The following is a 20554-nucleotide window of genomic DNA, read 5'->3' on the forward strand; positions in this document are numbered from 1 at the left end:
CATCTCAGGCCTCGTACAATACAAGTACTTCTATTTTCGGTGCAACTTGCCACAAAATCTAGCAGTCCACCTCAGTGTTTGCACAGTGCGTTTGTAGCTCACTTTAAAGTTGTTTTATAAATTTTCATTTTTTTTTTTTTTTTTTTTTTTTTCAATATTGTCTTTAATTTATTTTCTTACTACTATACAAAAATCATTACACAGAAAAACTTGTTTCTCGAGATAAACTCTGGAAAAAAAAACTTTCTGTTCGCTGACAGCAAGAAATGCATGAAAGTGTATTTTTAAAACAGTTTTAATTAATTTCTTTCTTGTATATAATTCTGAAACTATTCCTGTCCAATCATCTAGATTTTATTACTTTTTAAAAATATTACGTCTTATTATCGTATCACTCATGTCTAGATAATAGAACTTTTCTTTCTCGAAGCATAATCATTTGTGCATATATAGATACTTACACTCCACTAGAACAAATAGAGAACGCTCATGCGACAATACATATTGTATATATTGCGATCTGCGATATTCTTAATTTTACCGTTTCAAGTGTCTGTTTCTTCATTTACTATTTTTCAACGTCTTTATTACTTAAAACAATCCAAATGGTAATATTTATGTTATGTGACGCAACAGGAGAGCTATCGCTATTCTGTGATAAAAATAAAATAAATTCTTAGTAAAGAAGACAAACTTATTTATAAATTTTATTAATCGAATACAAACATATACTCTAACGTATTCGTGTCGATAACTTACACAGTTTTACCAATACCCACGCGCGCTTGAAATGAGCACTATAGAGTAAGCATTACACATCTAATAATCATGGCTACGACTATCCACTCCAATTTTCTTCGAGTGTAAGATACTGCTTGGTGAATTGCCTTATTAACAAACTAAATATTAACCAAATTGCTTCGTTAATGCAGATTAATTTTATTGCCATTGAAATTTATTTCTTCATACCAAAGCGTTTTTTATTTTATATCGGAATACGTTGTTGATTGTGAAAAAAAAAAAAAAAAAAAAAAAAAAAAAACCAACTCGATATTAATGAAAGTTAACATAAAAAAAATACCCTTTGATACTCATGACGCAGATCTCGTTTTGGTACATTTATATGTATATGCCATCAAATGTATTATCGGACGTATCAGTGAAAAGATAATAACTATATTGGATACGTAACGTCTTGTTTCTGTATAAATTATATGATCATCGAACACTGCAAGTTTACACGTACAGTTTTGAATAAAATAATTCATCTTCTTGCATGACACTCGTAAACAACAAAACATTAAATGTATGTGTATACAACAGTTAGCTGCCAACAATGCAAATTAAATCGTTGACATCAGTTGAACTGACGAAAAAAAAAAAAAAAATACTTTTATGTTCGCATGTGGCGCGTTTGTTTTTTAAATTTCATCATTGACACGGACAAAAATCACCGACTGGTCTTCCCTTCGTCCTTCTCTTCTTGCTTCGGAATGTCATGCTTCTCGCAATACTCCACCAGCTCCTTCGCCAACTCGGCCAGGCCGCTCATATACCCCGGGTACCTCCGGTAAAGCTCGAGGAGGTTCACGTTGTCCTTCCTAAACATGATCTCGCCGTAAAAGTAGTCCGGGTCCTTCTCGAACTTGGCGAACATTTCCTCGCACATGCCCAGAATCGGGTGGTACATCACGTAAGCGTACATGGCCGTCAAGCGCAGATCCTCGTACTCCCGCCACAACTCCTCGAAACTCGGTCCCTCGATACCCGGCTCGTTCCTCCCGAGGATCCCGCACATCTCCTCGCGGTAGCCCTCCACAACCTCCCTCTCCCAGCGCTCCCTGAGCCCCCGATTGCCGCTCAGGTACATCAGCTGCACCACGTCGTACATCCCCGGCCCGTACCTGCACAGCTGAAAGTCCACCATGACGCACCCGAAAGGCCGACTCGACTCCTCGAACAGGTAATTGTTCGCCCAGTTGTCCCCGTGGCACAGCACCCTCCTCATCCCGGGCGGCCGCCGGTACATCCGCATGAACCCCCGGCGCATGGCAGTGGCCAACCGGCCATCCTCCAAGCCCAATTCCCGGGCGACCCGCTCGATCAGGTCGACGTAGAGGCCCACCCGGTCGGTCTTGTAGTTCGCCTCGCCGAACAAGTGCTCAACGCAAGCCTCGGGGCAGTACTCGTCGAGCGGCCGGCCCAGCCGAGCCTCCGCCAGGAGAGAAGCCGCGTGGAGCCTCGCTTGGGCCCTCGCCGCCGCGAGCAGGTGGTCCTTGTCCCCGAGGCCCCGTTGACGGGCGTCGTCCAGCATGCCGTAGCCCAACTCGCGCATGTCCTCGAGGACTATGAACTCCTCGCCGGTCAGGAGGCAACGGGGGCAGAACCGCTCCCCTGAGAATCCCTGGTCCAGTAGAGGCACCAGCTTCGTGAAAAAGGCCACCTCCTGCTGGAAGAGCTTGGCGCCCCGGACGAAGGCCAACTGGCGCTCCGAGAGCTTCGGCAGGGTCTTCACGAAGAAGCGGAGCTGCTCGATGGGTCCTTCGTCGCCCCGACGGAGCTCGACCACGAGGTTCCGGTGGTCCCCGAGGAAGCCCACGGCCCCATCCTCGGAGTGCGCGACCAGCCGGTACCCGAGCACTCGGGCGCAATCGCTGCCAAGGGCCCGTCCGACTATCACGTTCACCATCTCTGCGCTCAACATGACCAACGGGTTATACTTTACGCGCTCCCGCGGGAAGGACTAGTTTGACGCGACGTGTGCATACTTAGAGCGCCGCGAGCCATCGGTGACGACTCGTCCACCGCTCGAATATATAATGTATAGGTGTTATGTAAGCGCGGGGCGGATGGAGATCCACCGAGTCGAGCTGACAACTGAATCGCGTGTCACGCGGCGCTGATCACTTTTATTGTAGTATCTCTCTAGAGAGAGTCGAGCGAGGGAACTTAGAGATACTTCATTGCCGTATACACGGGCCGAAAATAGTGCCATTAGTGTATACACTAATACATATGTTTAATACGAGGTATCTTGGCAGATGAAATTATTGGCATTTGTATAACGCGTGTCTATACGTATATATGAGGATGCGACTATATTCTATAGGTATTGCAATCGCGGGTGTAGCTGTAACCAATTTTTGGATGAAATTTTAATACGAATTGTAACCTCGTTCGTGGATGCTGAATATCGTGCTCGTTGGTTGACTGATTATTTCTTCAACCTCTGCGCTTATTAATCGTATATATTATGCAATTCATACAATTTACAGCTATGCTCTAACGACTTGGCACACATTAGTACATGTTATTCGTTCGTTACTCGCCGAAAAACTGTAGCTTTTATTAAATTTTACACCGGTGTAAATAATCGGTTGGCAGTGGTTTTAACCTTGGGTTGGGGGAAACAAAAAAACCCACTCTTTCAAGTTATCTATTAAAACTTGTCGAGGAGTGTAATTACCCTCGGGTGAGACCTTGAGTTTTAAAAACTTCAGACTTACGCTGTACGCAACGTTGCGTCTCTCTCGGATGTGTACCGTAATGTACAGGTAATTAGCGCGTATATGATTTCTTTTAATGGTAAACCATCATCATCGCTATAGCTCATTGAGTCATCATCGACAACAACCTCGTCACGTATGCATAACACGAGGAAGTGATTTTCAAAACTGAATGATTGGATGTGAGAAGCGACGAATGGAAAAAATTATTCATTTGTTTTGAGACACCTCGAAGGCATATATACAAAGATACGTCATCATCGTAACGCGAAAACTCAATTGTACTTACCCATCGACTCCATCTAGACGCGACTCCTTAATGCCATCGTAGTATCACTGAACGTGTGCTTGATTTCGGAAAAATGTTCAGACTCGATGCGATTAATTTTCTCAGTTCCTGGTACATAAAGTAACTACCATCGAGTGCTCGATAAATCATTCGACTCCCAACGCCAATTTCCGAAGCTTTTTTTTTTCTACCGTGACACTTGGTCGTGTGATCGCCCGACGCTCATCTCCAACTCGTGTTCCATTGATTGATATTAATTGGTGAGTTTTTTATTTTTATTTTTAAGAAACACTGTCTCCGCCGAAGCCGCGAGTAGAATAAAGTCGGTAAATGAACTGTATCTCGTGCAAAAAATTAGTTCGCTTGGTTTTTCAAAATTCAACATAATTGGCGAGCATGTCGATTGGGCTGATAAGAAAGAAAAAAAATTGCGCGCCAAAACGTATTTGCGCTTTTGTTCGTACTTACCATGTGGTCTATTATTATTTTTCCAAACAAACACAAGTACGTGTATTTTTTTTTTTTTTTTTTTTATTAATTTAAAGGCAGGTACATACAAATAATGGCACATTTTTTTTCTTTTCAAACACCAAGCAACCCCATTCTTTAAGTAAAAAAAAAAAAAAAAAAATACTTGGTAATTATCAAATTTATTGTAATACGATAACACGCGAGTATTTTTTCAATCAAAAACAGCATTAGATAGATAGAAAAAAAAAAAAAAAAAAAAAAAAAAAAAAAAAAAAAAAACATAGAGGTGCTCGGTAAATGTACAAGATGCGATTCCTCAATCGTTTTATCCAAGCATTCGTAATGCACGACATACGTATATATGTATAGGGCATTGGGATTCAAACGTCACACTTTTTCGCGTAATCCGCGAAAGCGCTGATAATGTCCTCGACCTTTGCCCTGTAATTGTCGTCCTGCAAACTCTTCCTCGTGAGATCGATCCTGTCGCCCAACAAGAACATCTCGTAAGCCTCCTCGTCCTCGATCTGCTTGTCGACGAGGTCCGGACTGATGAGCGTCATCGGCAGGTACAGGCTCGCCAAGCCCACCCCAAACAGTCTCAGGTCGCTCATGGAGTTGAGTATCTCCTTCAAGCTGGGGACGTCGGCTTGGTCCTTCTGGTCGGTCCGGTTGACCGTAGCCACGAGAATCGAGTGGTAATACTTGATCAGCTCCTTCTCGTGGGCCTTGCGGAACGCGCGGGACGTGTGGAGGTACAAGAGCTGCAAAACGTCGGTGGCCGGGGGCACGTACCTTACCATCTGGAAGTCCAATAGGACGGCGTTGTCCCCCGACTCGTTGAACATGACGTTGGCCGCCGTCAAGTCGTTGTGGCACAGGGTGTTGCGGTACCTCGGCGACGGTCGGACCAGTTGCAACAGCCGCTCGTACACCTTGGGAAATTTGTCGATCTTGTGGCCGAATTCCTTGCCGAGCCGGCACGAGACGTTCACGGCTGACTTGAACCACCGGTAGAGCTTCGCTCGCCGGTTGAACTGCTTTTCTCGAAAGTTGTTGGGGTAAAGCTCTCTCATCGTCAGTGGACGCTGGAAATTGGATTTTTTTTTTTTTTTTTTCGTTTCCGACTTTACGATATTATTGTAACAGCGCACAACAAGCAGAAAATTGCAGAGTTGAATTTTTTACGATTTTACAGCGCAACAGTATGACTGTGCGTCGAAACTTGTCGAGTAGAAAATTAACGAAGAGGTACGCGCTACATACGTTAATTTAAAAAATAAAACGACTATTTTTTTTTTTTTTTTTTTTTTAAATTTAAATATTCAAACGAAAAATAATATCACGGTGAAAACAAAGTTTTATACAATGGATGTATCGCTGTGATCTCGAGGTTGCTCTCAACTGATCACACCCACTATAGCGCGTATACACAAACCCGTACATTCACATATTTTTTTGTGCCATGTAATATTACATGTCTTACACCGCAAAACATGTTTGAAGAAAAAAAAAAAAAAAATTCTCTACATATATTTTTAAAGATGGCCTTAATGGTTATGAACTTTGTGTGTGTGTGTGTGTGTATATATGTATATAAATGTATTCAAAGATCAAAGTTGTTTGTTCGGCCGGTACCGGTACCATTATAAATAAACGTAGCTCAACAACATGCGATGATTGATCGGTCAAGCTGCAGGCCTATACAGACCAAAGTCAAGATCAGACCTCGGAAATCGAAAAATCGAAAGGCATTCGTGTAAAACTAAACCTCTTTTCTTTTTTTTTTTTGTTAATTTTACAATACATGGAACATGAAAATTGGCAATTCGGTTCGTTTTTTTACTTCGTTCTCGAGAGTACCAAACGAAGAAGAAAAGAAAGAAAAAATGTGGTGCATAAGCAGCGTACAAGTGTACCTCGAACGACTCGCTGAGCCGAGTCTCGGCGACGATCGAGCAGCCGTGCATGCGAGCCAGGGCCGCCAACGCGGCCATCAACAGCTGCGAGTTGTCGAAAAAATCGGCGTGCCGGAAACCCAAAAATCTCATGTCGTCCATCACGAGGCAATCCAACTTGACCGAGTAGCAATGGGGCGACCATCTCTCGCCCTTGTAATTCATGAGCATCTCGGGGGCGATGCTGCCGTAAAAGTTGCACTCCTCCGCGAAGAGGCCCTCCTTCCGGACGAAATCGAGCTGCTGCTTGCAATCGTGGGGCAGGGACTTGACGAACAGGCTCAGCTCCTCCAACTGGAGATTGTTGTTACGCTGCAAGAGTCGTGTGTTGGATTGTCATGGTTTTTTTCCCCCGTTCGCTCACTCAATACATTTAAAGACAACGGTGTCGATTTACCCGGATTTTGATGGTCAATTGTCGGTGGGAGGCGAAAAAGCCGAGCCTCTCGCTGGAGTAGGGGCTCAGGTTGAAGTCTTTGACGTGGATGAAGCGGTCCCTCTCGCAGACCCTGTTGGTCACGGTGACCACGTCGACGAGGGTCACCGTGTTTTTTATCGCGTCGGCGGCGCTCTCCTCGTCGCTGCTGCTCGACGACATTCTCTGGCCGACTTGTTCTTTCGACTGCGCGCACGAGTGTGACTAGCCTTTTTTTTTTTTTTTTTTTCTTTTGTTTTCTTTTTCACGCGCGACAGCAGCTCAAGTGACGGGGCACTACCTGTACTGTTGACGACAGGCCAATGACAGCAGCAGATGATAAACACGCAGCTCGTGCCCGAACTGATTTATACAGTTTAAGTAGTTACTCCGAAAAGGAAAAACGACTTGTCAGGCGCCAACTATCTGATTTGTTGATTTATGTGCCATTTTTTTTTTTTTTTTTTTTCATAATTTTTCACACTGCATTTTTTGAGGAAAACTCGGTTTTTACGATCGATGCTTTTTTGCTTTTTTTTTCTCAACATCTCATCTGAATTTATTTTTAATGTCACACATAGTGCACAAATATCTATTACATCGAATATGTTCTTCTGCAATGATAAGTGATGATAATTAGAATGTTAAATAATTATACAATACAATTTATCATCGTTTCGATGTTGTATTGTGAATATTACATTTGATGTCAATTGTATTTTTGAATTATTCTGTACCTTATCAGTTCATAAGTTAGATGAAAATAAAAATTTTTTTTTGCAAGCACTTCATGTTAATTAACTAATACTTTTATTTTAGTATATAAAAATTATATGATGTTGATTTTTTTTTAATTTTATTTTATTTTTTTTAATTTGCCATGGATATATATTATTTAAAAATTTAAATAGTACTATCAAACGTTCTATTTCTTAAAGCATAATTTTGTTAATACTGTTTTTAGCTCCTATATTAACAGCTACGAACTTTGTCCGATCAATTAGTGTACCGCAATTTCGACTATAATTATTACTTAAATGTCACAATTATCTTTTGAAAAAATTATAATTTACAGTGTATCACATATGTTGGCTAAATCGCTAACAGCTCCCACTATTCGATTATTGTACAACTCGCTTTTTTCCATATATTCTAAAGTGATTTCAATCCTGTCACCAAATAGAAAATTATTAAACCCTTCGGAATCCTTTGTTTTTTCTTTTAATATTTCCGGATCCATTAGTACCATAGGAAAGTACAAACTGGCCATTCCAGGCCCAAATATTCTCAAATCATCCATCGCAGCAACAGTTTCCTGTAAGGACGAGACCTTGGCTATCCCTGACATTTTACTCATTTTCACCGTTTCCTCTACCACTGACTGATAAATCTGCACCAACTCCTTCTCGTGGGTCTTACGGAAATCTCTAGACGTGTGTAAATGCAAAAGCTTCAGGACATCCAGGACCTGAGGACCATACCTGAGGACCTGAAAGTCCACGAGTACGGATTTCGGCGTTGGTTTGGTGTCGTCGAACATGACATTGTTCGTCCAAAGGTCGGAGTGTGCTATGACGTTGCGATGGACTTTTGAAGGCTTTACCACCTCGTAGAGTCGATCCAAGCCTCGGCGCAATTTTTCAGGGTCTCGGCCGATCCTCTCGGCCACGGCGCAGACGATTTCCGTCCCATGTTTGACCCAAATGTACGAGCGGATGTCTTTCTTGAAGACTTTTTCCGTCAAGTGGTTCGGACAGTAGTCTTTCAAAGTCGTAGGTTTCTAAAAACAGCATTTGTTTCATGTCAAGGTCGTTCCTACTCAAACTTAAGGATATCACCTATTTTCGTTGGCTTAGTCGTTTAATTTTAAACAATTGGCATTGACAATCACTTACCTCATACGACTGAGTTAGTTCGGCCTCGGCGATGATACAAGAGGCGTGGAATCGCGCTAGGGTCGAGAGGGCCGATTTCACCTCTTGATAGCAGTCGAAAAAGCTCTCCCGTAGTTGGTAATTGCGACACCTGAGGTCTTCCATTATTAGGGAGTCTGGCTTTGGCAGGTAACAGATTGGCGCGAACTTCTCGCCCACGTAATTTTTCAGTAGCATCGGAGCGATGGCGTTGAAAAAATTGTACTCTTCGTCAAAAACGGCCAAGTCGCTGATGAACTCGGCCTGTTTCTCGCAATCGTAGGGTACGGACTTCACGAAGAACTTTAGCGTTTCTACGTCACTTTCATCCTTCCTCTAAATCGGAAGAAGTGATTGTTGACTTTGTCCTATCGTTTGTTTTTAAATGGTATTGTACGTTTTTAATGCTTACCTTAATTTCAACCGTCAGTTGTCTGTGGCTCCCCAAAAATCCCAGTTTGTGGGATGAGTAATTCCCCAAGTCGTACGTGAGTACTTGAACCAACGGGTCCTTGGTAAAACGCTGCGCCACAAGAGCAACATCTTGCGGAGTTACGGTTTTATTGATTGCATCAGCAATGCAATTCTCGCTGCTGCTGCTGCTGCTATTCAACGGCATCTTGTCACCGCGACACTGCACGAGTAAAGAATTTTCCGAGTGACGCGAATCTCCCTTTATACCGGAGTAACACACGCAACCGAGACGAATAATAAAACTCATGACAACTGATCTTTCAAGTATACAATTATCCACTTGTCCAAAGAGAGTTGTAATTTTTTGCGTGATTCAACTATTACATCGTTTGGTTTCAATAGCAAGGAGGAAAACTTTATTTTTATTTTGCAAATTATGTAATGTTGATTATATTATTTTATTTATATTTACACATGCTATCACACGTTCTTATCAAATTGCGTATTCTGATATCAAACGGTCAACACGGAATTTTTGTTAACCATTCAATCTCACTGTTGGCTGCAGTACCTTTAAATGTTTGTAAAGAATGTACAACGTGTGTATACATATTATTTTGTGTGTTATTTTTTCTTAATAATCGTATGGGAACTAGGAAATCGATGTAAAAGGTTTGTATCTTATTTTACATGAGCAGTGGGAAAAAATAATTGTTATTCCAATTAGGTTTTAAATATTTTTGAAATAATATTATTTCATCGTATATAGCACGTTATTTGGCCTAAAAGTATCTTACTCAACAACAATTAATAGAATAAAAAGTTTATGGTCAAATAAATGATTAAAAACTTTTTTTTTAACTAAACATTTTTTTATCTCAAGATATGAATAATGCCCTTTTTTGCTTGTGAATATTTCGTCAAGTACAATTTTTTGGTACAAGTGGGAGTCTCTGCCCAATGTTTTAAGAAAAAAGTTATACTTTGACAAGACATGCAAAACAGCAGTTGTAATTGCTGTAATACATTATAAGCATGGCTATAGAAAAACAAAAACAAAAAATCCAAAAAAAATCGTATAGCATGATACAGCAAATAATTACTCTGATTCTATAGCTCAAGCATTTTTGTGTTATTTTAAATTTTAACTTCTTCCTTGCATTCGCATTTATCACAAAGATGAACACAAAAATAAAAAAGTATATTGCTTAGGTTTACCAAAAAATCACTGTGATCTCTTTATAAATCTCACGATTATGTTCCGCTTACGCATTATTTTCGGATCTTATCTGTACTTTTATATCGCCGTATTTATAGCATCTCCTTTATCACAAAATTAGTACAATTCCTTAAAACCACTCTGGAGTCAAAGTTTATGCTATCCATAATTTTTTTCGTCTTTTTATATCCCAATACCTGTATGAAAATTGCACATTGCACACAAATTTTTTTGTGGTGAAACTATTCTTACTGATATAACATGTGAAAATGATTAAACATATTACTAAAACGATGCAGTTTTATTAAAATTGATAGATTTTTAATACATTAACTACTGTAGTATTAACTTTAGTCATCCTGTTACCGCGACATTTCGCGAGCTATGAATTTTATGAGCATCGGGAAACTTGTTTTATATCAGAGAATAATGTATGCAAGCAAATTAATATCGCTGAAGACGATTAATGATATATATTTCATCCGAGCAGTGAATGTGCAGTGCCCATCTTTATTTTACGGTTACTTAATTTAATACATTTATTTGTAATTTACTCCCTATAAATTCAAAGTAAAGTTATAAACGTGTCAGTATAAATTAGGTTGAAATTGTACCACTGTACACGTACAGTTTCGCTGGTATCATTCAAGGTCAACATTTTTTCGCGATTGAGACCCTGCATTTAATGGTTCCACGCAAAAATTAACGATACCAAGTTTTTTAATTGATTGCCTCAACTCTAGTCATATTTTAATTTTATTTGACATTCTATTAAAAATGTAAGTTTTGTGATGGAATTATTTTAAGAGTTGGTGTGCAAAAATCTGAGTTAATTTTCTTATTTTCTAAATCTTGACACGATTTAAAGTTTGACTATACATTACATAGATTTATAAAAAATATTCACTTATACTAAAACTAAAGCTTTCAGTTATTCATAATATTTTCTCCAAAATAGTCGATCTCGTAAGTGCAAAAAGTTGAAACTAAAAAAAAAATTTGCAGTACAAATTTTAAGAATCATTCAAACACAAACTCCTGTGATATAATTCAGTTATTTTAATTTTACATTTTTACTTATTGTATCAAAAAAAAAAAATCTTAGGGGTAAATTTATCTTACCAGAAATAATTTAATCTACATTTTTTTAAATGTATCATGATTCTGCACATAAAATTTGAAGGAGAGTGTTTTAAATCATGTCCAAAATACTTTTTAATGCGAGGAAACTCGAAAGTTAATATTTTATAATACAAAATAAGGGTATTTATTTTTTAAGAAATTTCAAGGATAAAATCAAAATATTTCTTAGTACATAATAAATTTACTTTCTAGTGTGGATCTATCATCTTTCAAAAATAGTTAAAAACAGAACAACAAAGTAGGTGTGTATTGTAAAGATATATTTACTCGAATAGAAATTTTCATTCTGATTAACGGTTGCCCAAACAATTTAATTTAAATGAAATGTTTTTCCTTGCCTTGGAAGACTCCCTTTTAAATTTCTACTTGTTTCATCTTGATACTTTTTACCATTCTGGTTAATGTTATAATTCTTTTACTACTTTAGTCTTAGACGTTTTTACGATCAGGAATGTATTCTTACCGACTTATTCATATTTTTAAAATTTTGGTAATTTACATTATTATTCCTAAAAGTGTGTTATCCGATTCGATGTTAATATTACAGGATAAGAACTATTTTCAGGTATTCTTGAAAATTTTTTAAAATATCCAGCCGGATTGTCTTACCAATTCTTGTAGTTGGTTTAGGTAAAGGTTTTTCCTATAGTTTTTCCTACTCCATAAAAGGCTCAAGGTATTTTTCCAGGTCACCTTGGGCAAGTTATGACTAACAGAATAAATAAAAAACATAAAATATTTTTGAAAATAGATAGAAAACCTGATTAATTTTAGGATTAATGTATTTACAGAATAATAGAGAGTAACTGAAAATCATGATATAGTTTCAAGAAACGAAACGCTCATGGAACATCTGGTCAAAGATTTATCAAGATACACTCTATTGTCATGTACTGTTTGACTTACAAAAAAAAATTTTTTTAGACTGTTTACAGTGCATTAATGAATTAACTAATAAAAAAAAAAATTTGATATTAAAAAAAAAATAAACAAATAAAAACGTTACTTATAACCTGTAAGATGCAACTAATACAAAAATTGAAAAAAAATTAGATACAAAAATATAACAGATACTCAAAAATTCAGAAATTAAAAAAACAGTACAACATTCATATTTTGAGCTGCTTTGAGATGGTAGCCATGAACATAATAAGTCTTGAACAGTTAAATGACTCTGAAAATCACTAGACACATACACATGGGCATAAATAAATACTTATACTGTTAATTTTATGAAAAATGTAGTTCATTGTTTCAACAACAAATAAATGTTGGTTGACAATATTTCATTATTTACCAACTAATGCAAGTTTATCTACTAGAAAGTAAAACTCATAATGTATCACATATGTTGGCTAAATCGCTAACAGCTTCCACTATTCGAGTATTGTACAACTCGCTTTTTTCCATACATTCTAAAGTGATTTCAATCCTCTCACCAAATAGAAAATTATTAAACCCTTCGGAATCCTTTGTTTTTTCTTTTAATATTTCCGGATCCATTAGTACCATAGGAAAGTACAAACTGGCCATTCCAGGCCCAAATATTCTCAAATCATCCATCGCAGCAACAGTTTCCTGTAAGGACGAGACCTTGGCTATCCCTGACATTTTACTCATTTTCACCGTTTCCTCCACCACTGACTGATAAATCTGCACCAACTCCTTCTCGTGGGTCTTACGGAAATCTCTAGACGTGTGTAAATGCAAAAGCTTCAGGACATCCAGGACCTGAGGACCATACCTGAGTACCTGAAAGTCCACGAGTACGGATTTCGGCGTTGGTTTGGTATCGTCGAACATGACATTGTTCGTCCAAAGGTCGGAGTGTGCTATGACGTTGCGATGGACTTTTGAAGGCTTTACCACCTCGTAGAGTCGATCCAAGCCTCGGCGCAATTTTTTAGGGTCTCGGCCGATCCTCTCGGCCACGGCGCAGACGATTTCCGTCCCATGTTTGACCCAAATGTACGAGCGGATGTCTTTCTTGAAGACTTTTTCCGTCAAGTGGTTCGGACAGTAGTCTTTCAAAGTCGTAGGTTTCTAAAAACAGCATTTGTTTCATGTCAAGGTCGTTCGTACTCAAACTTAAGGATATCACCTATTTTCGTTGGCTTAGTCGTTTAATTTTAAACAATTGGCATTGACAATCACTTACCTCATACGACTGAGTTAGTTCGGCCTCGGCGATGATACAAGAGGCGTGGAATCGCGCTAGAGTCGAGAGGGCCGATTTCACCTCTTGATAGCAGTCGAAAAAGCTCTCCCGTAGTTGGTAATTGCGACACCTGAGGTCTTCCATTATTAGGGAGTCTGGCTTTGGCAGGTAACAGATTGGCGCGAATTTCTCGCCCACGTAATTTTTCAGCAGCATCGGAGCGATGGCGTTGAAAAAATTGTACTCTTCGTCAAAAACGGCCAAGTCGCTGATGAACTCGGCCTGTTTCTCGCAATCGTAGGGTACGGACTTCACGAAGAACTTTAGCGTTTCTACGTCATTTTTATCCTTTTTCTAAATGAAGAGAAACGATTCATCATGTATCAATAAATTTTACAATTAACAATAAACCATTGGTGTATAAAATTCACCTTAATTTCAACCATCAGTTGTCTGTGGCTCCCCAAATATCCTAGTTTGTTGGATGAGTAATTCCCCAAGTCGTACGTGAGTACTTGAACCAACGGGTCCTTGGTAAAACGCTGCGCCACAAGAGCTACATCTTGCGGAGTTACGGTTTTATTGATTGCATCAGCAATGCAATTCTCGCTGCTATTCAACGGCATTGTCACTGCAATACTGCACTTTCAATATAAAAAATATTTTCGATTCGCGTGAATTTTTTACGTCTTCAAAAATTTGACATACAAGTGAGAGATTTAAAGAATTAATCTTGTCAAACAATCGTTATCTTACAGTGCTTATATTTTACAATTTTGTTTTGGTTATTCTTACACAAGTACTTTTTTTTGTAATGTTGTAAAATTAACCACTTACTCTTGATTGCAGATATAAAAATCATGATTTATAACAGATGCTTGAACTATCAACTTAAGCACACAATTTATTTATTCTTATGATTTTTGATAACAATTAATCTTATTGACGCATTCTTGGGCGTACATATTTTTTAGCTGTAGTGCTGTAAAAAATTACTCCTTGGCGTACTTGTATTTTATTTTATTTAAAAATTTTTTTTTTATGATCGACTGTATCAATTTGATTCCTTAAGTACTAAAGATGTACATATTTACGCAAAATGATCAAATAAATAAACTGAGTAATCCGCGTCCATTTCGACAATTCAGCCTAATATCGAAGCACTACTAAATATATGAATAGCATGTGAAAATACATGGACTTGAGTATGTACTTAACTAGCCAATTAACCCTGTAACTTGTTACTTACTGCTCATGTAGCAATGACTTTTTTTTACCATTATAAAAAAAAGGACATGAATTAGGTAACCATATGCCGCTCCGTATTAAAGTTAACGAAAAATACCATTTTCTAATTTTTATTATTATTTTTTCTTCATCATCTACAGTTACGAAAACTTTCACTAAAAAAAAAAAAAAAAAAAAAAAAAAAAAAAAAAAAAAAAAAAAAAAAAATTACTTTGCTCAAAGTCCCGTACTTATCAAGTCTCACGAATGTTTGTTTTTGTAACGTACAATTTGTACATATGGTTCGTCATTAATTTCCATACGCGTCAGCTACGAGGGTCGAGGTAAGCCGTCAACCTTGAGGGACAGCTCAACAAGTTCCCTGAGGGTTTCCTCGATGTTCTCCTTGTACGCCCGATCCCGGGTCATGATGTCCCGCACAAAGGGCACGCGGTCCCGAAAGTAGTAAGCTTCGTAGGTGTCGGGATCGTTCATGATGCTCGCCGCTATCTTGCCGTCCATGAAAACCGTCGGGTGGAATATGATGGCCGTGACCAGAGCCGGGAGCCTCTGCTCCTCCACTCCTTGGAGCAGTTCTTCGTAACTCGGCACGGGCCCGCTGTAACGGCTCACCGCCAAATTGTCGTTGAGAACGGCGTAATAGTGTTGGATGATATCTCGCTCGTGCCTCCTCCTCAAGTCTCGGGTAGTGCACAGGTGGAGGAACTGCATGAGATCGTGGGCCAGAGGCGCGTAGCGCATCAATTGGAAATCTATGAGGTTGCACTGGTCGGACTCGTCGAACATGAAATTGCTGCTCCAGAGATCCCCGTGGCTCAAAACGTTGGTTTTGTTCGCCGATGGCCGGCACATGTCGAAGACGAGCTCGCCGGCTCGCCTAATGCAACTGGAATCCAAGCCCAGGTCGTTGGCCAGCCACACGGCGAAATCCATCGCGTTCGAGTACCACTCGTAGCTGCGACCCGTCCTCACGAACTCGGACTCCTCCAATATTACCGGGCACACGTCCGTCAACGACGCGCCTGTACGTGGAACAAAAATCACTCGGTCAATTTTTCGGCACCGCTCCACAACAACGAAGAAACCTTACCCTTCGATTGCTCCTCCGCCAGCAACGAACTGGCGTGGAATCTGGCGATACACGTGGCAGCCGCCTTCGTCGTTTTCACGTCGAAGAGCCTCGGTCTGTTGGAGAAGCCCTTGAACTTCATGTCCTCGAAAACTAGGGTGTCCTTTTTCACCAGGTAACACTTTGGCGTCCACGGGACGCCCCTGTAGTTCCTCGTGAGCAGGGGAAGCAGCGACTCGGCGAAGGCTGCCTCCTTCTTGAAGCAGCCCTTTTCCTCGATATAGGCCACTTGGCTGGGCACGTCGTAGGGCACAGTTTTCACGAAGAAGCTGCGTTTCTGCAACTCCTCGCGGCCGGGTTGCCTCGTCACGGTTACCAAGCAGAGGTGCGAGCCCAGGTAACCGATCTTCTCCTCGGAGTACGGTCGCAGGTGGTAATCCACGAGTTCGGCGTCCGGGGATAGGGCGCGTCGCACCAGATCCTCCACCTCGTTTCGGGTGACGACGTTGCGGAAGGCATCGCTGAGACGGGGGTACGTCGTTGTTCTCGGCAGCAGTTTTTTCGCGTCGCCGGCGCGACAAACGTCGGAGTTGATGGTCACGGGGCTTTCGAATACAGTCTGACCCGACATGCCGGACGAAGAAGGACTTGGGAATGCTAGGCAGTACAAAGTACCGCAAAGCCGCACTTTGGGCTTTTTATCGACTATTTTATCTAACGCTATACAACCGTTTGGGGATACCCGTTTGACTGCGAGCGTTGAAAAGGTAAGTACTTTGAAAAATGATCATTGCAATGCCATAAATCGATTGCTCGTGTTTGCAGTTATTAGGAGTGCGTATAAAGTATGCATGTGGAATCTCCGTAGCGATTGCTACAGGCTGGTACATCGAACTTATCTTGTGTCAAGCATCGTATAAGGCTTTTCGTGTAACTTGTACGGTTGGAGTGAGGAACAAAAAAAAATAGAGTACTGATGATAATGGAATTACCAGTACTCGCCTTTTTTTTACTTATTTGCTTTAACAGCCCGTGTGTTTGATGCATAACTCATCGTTTCGTCACCTGAGTCAGAGGGACGTTTGATTCACTTTTCTGTTGTTTCAAAATTGGTTGCAAATTCTCGTGCAAATCAACAACTTGCACTTTTACGTGTCATTGGGAATTTTACTTGATTCGGAAAGAAAACCGTTGTAAAAAATGTTTTTGCTGAAAATGCACTTTTAGTTTTCGAATGGTAACGATTCACGTGCTTATATGTGTGAAGAAATTTACTAAAAGATGACGCTTTTGTCTCCGATTTATAAATAAAATTTTTTTTGCTGGCACACTCTCGATATAGGGCTCGTTTTGCTCGTAATGCCATGTACTATGAGGAAAAAGTTTTAAACACGAGTTTCTCTGAGGGTGACACCCTTTTTCCGCGATTTACGTGTCAAAACTATATCTATATAGAGGATATATAATTTTAACATTTAAATATTGTAAATCGCGAAAAAGTCACCTCCGCTAAAACCCGTGTTTACAATTTTTCCCTCATAGTACATGACATTGCGAGCAATTTACTTTTTTTTTTTTAAAGATTCCTTGGTTCTAAATTTTTCCCCAAGCATACAAGTTATAGAAGCACACAAAACAATAATGATTTTTTTCGCAAATGCATCATACTTTTATACTTATACTTTAATACGTTTTAACTCTTTATAGTTACATTCATCGTATTATCATATGACAACACAGTTACATTAAAGCGTAGATGAACGAATAGCTCAAATATTGTTATATTATTGTATAAATATTGTTCACATGAAGTACGCCAGCAACGATTAAAATAACGTGTATGCTTGTGAGGGGGAAAATTGCAAGCGCAATAATAGGCGAGTATTAATTCAATCTTTGCACATGTATTTTCGAGGTATAAATAAACAACACAATGAACAGAAATTTTTAATTTTAAAAACTTTGTCGTTTTTTTTTTTTTTTTTTTTTTCAATAGAAAATTTTATTGTATAATTGAACATGAAAAAATATTCCAAACAAATATAATTAAAAAATAAACCATTTTTATTATAAATTGTCACGAATTAAAATTACTTACCAGTTCAAACACTTCTGCTAGTTGCTATTGTTCTTCGGTTCGTTATCGGTCGTGACATTTTTCGAAGTAATTGCACGAATCTAATTACTCTCAAAGAAACACGTGTGCATCAATTTTATTTGCATTCCATACGTAGACATATAGTAATCTTGTATCGCCTACTTATACATGCCATTACCAATATTTGCTAGATCTACGTATTTCGAACTAAAATTTTAAGTCACGGAGATTTGAGAATTTTTTATTTCAAAGAGTGATACAAATCATGATTTTTGTTTACTGGAAAAAAGTGTGCCAACTCCAATACGATGTGTGCTTTAAAATTAACGTTGCATTTTCGTATTTTACAATATTGCTTCATATCTAGATCGTGCAAACGACTAAACGATAAAAAACTAAACAAGAGTAATGTCAAAAGAAGCCTCGTTTAAATTTTTCTGTGCCTAGATCACATGACTAGAGTGTAAAAAAAAATCTGTCGGAAAATTTAAGTGACAGGATAATGTGCGGAAATTCTAGAATGAACATACAAACGTAGTTTATTCGTGTATTTATTACAAAATACCTATAATTATTTCTAAATGCGACTGATGGTGAAAAAATTTTGGATCAAAGTCTAGTGATTATTTTATTTAAGGTATAGTTTAAATGAACGAGTAACTTATCGTGGCTTTTACGAAGTCCAACGAAATTATTTATAAGATACAACAAAATTTACTTCGTTACGCAAGTAATTCTTATTTTTACGTTCAAATTAAATTAAATGAAAAAAAAAATCAATTCTGACTCATAAATTAATAAAAATACTCCAAGGATAATTTGTTTCGAGGAAGTTTTTAAAAGAGCATAAAAGGAAAGGCAATTTATAGATACAAACAAAAGTTACAGTTCGCGCATGTGTGTATACACATAATACGCATTAAACTGGCAAGCCAACAAGTAAGTGCCGTAAATCGAATGCATTTGCCGATGGATTTATCACCGAGGAACAAATGTCGGAATGAAAAATTTCGAGTGTTCTTCGTGAGAACACTGGCGCCTGTACACCACAGTGTACACAAGCATTTCGAAATGCCGTGCACCGCGTTATCAAAACTGAAATTTCATCTTACCGTCATTTACCTCTGTTTTAATTAACCGGTGTACCCATTGGGATCGAAATATATATACAAGTACCTTTGCGTGGACAACAAAAGCTCAACGTTTGTTTGAAAAATTAATTCGCGATGGTACATATTTATAAAGATATGTAGCACTTTCATTATGGAATATAAATATAATTTATGTACCTACATGTACAAACCCACGAGTATCATACTTTTCTTATTTAGTAAATCACTACCACGAGTTATCATGTATGGCGTATTTTAATTCAGGTGATCCCAAATTGCCATTGGCACATCTATTTCATTTCAACTATTTACGTGCCAATAAACATAAAATGAAAAAAAAATTACTGTCTTCTGTGAAGGTAAATAATCGATATCGTTTTTGTCATGCGCATCTTGGCAATAAATCGTGAAATAATTTTAACAACTAACGTATGGTATGTACATATACTAGCCCTATATGTAACTTACGCAGACTGATTTTTAGAACTTTTAGTGCAGAGTTCGCAAAAAGGTAATAATAAATAAATAAATGAATGAAACAACGGTTACAATTAATTCATGTATGCTATATAATATTATGTTGCGTATATGCATGTATACGTAACATGGAGTTATGTAGCTCTTGTTGTTTTATCATCATGTTTTAAGTATCAACAGTAATAATAACAACGTAGGAGAATCTGGGGTAACTTGTTTTGTTCTGTTACATCATAGTTCAAAAGATTTTATCAGATTTTTTAAAACTACTATCATTACATGTTGGTCAGGCCTGTGATTTGTAATAGTCTGTATGATAACTGAAATCGTTGAAATTATAAATTTGTATTACTTAACAATTGTTATGTAGGTTATACATACATACTACCGATGCGTGGCATTTAAATATCAGTGAATCTCTTGATTACAATTTTATTCCATCATCTACTTCGAAAATTTGATGAATCGTACGTTAAATGTAGATTACCGATTTGCTATTGTTAAGTTTAAGCTAGAAACGAAATTTTACGCAGGCTTTAAAGAAAAGTAACTGTGTTGGTTAAACATCTCCAAAAATAAACCTAAATACCATTTTTTTGTAATCGTGTGATGTAAACTTTTGTATTCGTTCGTTCCGTACTACTTTAATTAAATTTATTCAAAAAAGACAGTGTTATTACTATTCATAGGGTCTGACGCATTATACTCATGGGCATTTAAATTATTTTTTCCCGAAACACAAAAATCGAATTTTATTGTTTTTAAACGTGGTTCTTTAAAACATAGCATCTAGCGACACCTGGCGCTAAGATCGCGAACCACTTATTTATATCGATAACCGATACCGACCTATACTGAGTTACCGACGGATCCAAAATCAGTCGATATTTCAAACATCAGCCTCTTTTTTGCAAGCTGATACTAAACATACTAGTTTTTACAAATTACACATTAATAAACGTTATATCGCTGATATTAATAGTCGCAAAATTAAACGAACAATAAAAAGTATAACAAAAGAAGTTTTCAAATTACCATCAGTAAGTATCGCAGACAAACCACGA

General features: G+C 38.4%; 5 protein-coding genes across 5 annotated transcripts; all 5 read right to left on the reverse strand.

The window, feature by feature from the left end:
* Nucleotides 1-1445: 1445 nt before the first annotated feature.
* LOC106643675 (uncharacterized) lies at nt 1446-2851 on the reverse strand. Its single transcript, XM_014358913.2, has one exon. The coding sequence runs from the start codon at nt 2702-2704 to the stop codon at nt 1451-1453; it is 1254 nt and encodes a 417-aa protein (XP_014214399.2). The 5' UTR covers nt 2705-2851; the 3' UTR covers nt 1446-1450.
* A 1742-nt stretch (nt 2852-4593) lies between these two features.
* On the reverse strand, nt 4594-7490 carry LOC106642441 (uncharacterized). Its single transcript, XM_023390484.2, has 3 exons — nt 6622-7490; nt 6186-6536; nt 4594-5354 (listed from the first exon to the last, which is right to left on the reverse strand). Exons 1-3 carry the CDS (start codon nt 6820-6822, stop codon nt 4647-4649), a joined length of 1260 nt encoding a protein of 419 aa, XP_023246252.2. The 5' UTR covers nt 6823-7490; the 3' UTR covers nt 4594-4646.
* A 19-nt stretch (nt 7491-7509) lies between these two features.
* Nucleotides 7510-9193, reverse strand: LOC111643158 (uncharacterized). The gene is made up of 3 exons (XM_023390483.2): nt 8965-9193; nt 8535-8888; nt 7510-8419 (listed from the first exon to the last, which is right to left on the reverse strand). The coding sequence occupies exons 1-3, from the start codon at nt 9169-9171 to the stop codon at nt 7709-7711; spliced, it is 1272 nt and encodes a 423-aa protein (XP_023246251.2). The 5' UTR covers nt 9172-9193; the 3' UTR covers nt 7510-7708.
* A 3467-nt stretch (nt 9194-12660) lies between these two features.
* On the reverse strand, nt 12661-14112 carry LOC106642435 (uncharacterized). The gene is made up of 3 exons (XM_014357214.3): nt 13918-14112; nt 13487-13840; nt 12661-13371 (listed from the first exon to the last, which is right to left on the reverse strand). Exons 1-3 carry the CDS (start codon nt 14110-14112, stop codon nt 12661-12663), a joined length of 1260 nt encoding a protein of 419 aa, XP_014212700.2.
* Nucleotides 14113-14930: 818 nt separating this feature from the next.
* Nucleotides 14931-16517, reverse strand: LOC106643855 (uncharacterized). Its single transcript, XM_014359142.2, has 2 exons — nt 15825-16517; nt 14931-15756 (listed from the first exon to the last, which is right to left on the reverse strand). The coding sequence occupies exons 1-2, from the start codon at nt 16432-16434 to the stop codon at nt 15044-15046; spliced, it is 1323 nt and encodes a 440-aa protein (XP_014214628.2). The 5' UTR covers nt 16435-16517; the 3' UTR covers nt 14931-15043.
* Nucleotides 16518-20554: the final 4037 nt, after the last annotated feature.

The sequence above is a fragment of the Copidosoma floridanum genome, unplaced genomic scaffold (genome assembly GCF_036245765.1).
Source record: "Copidosoma floridanum isolate Cflo_tuat_1 unplaced genomic scaffold, Cflo_Japanese_pri ptg000019l, whole genome shotgun sequence".
Lineage (NCBI taxonomy): Eukaryota > Metazoa > Arthropoda > Insecta > Hymenoptera > Encyrtidae > Copidosoma > Copidosoma floridanum.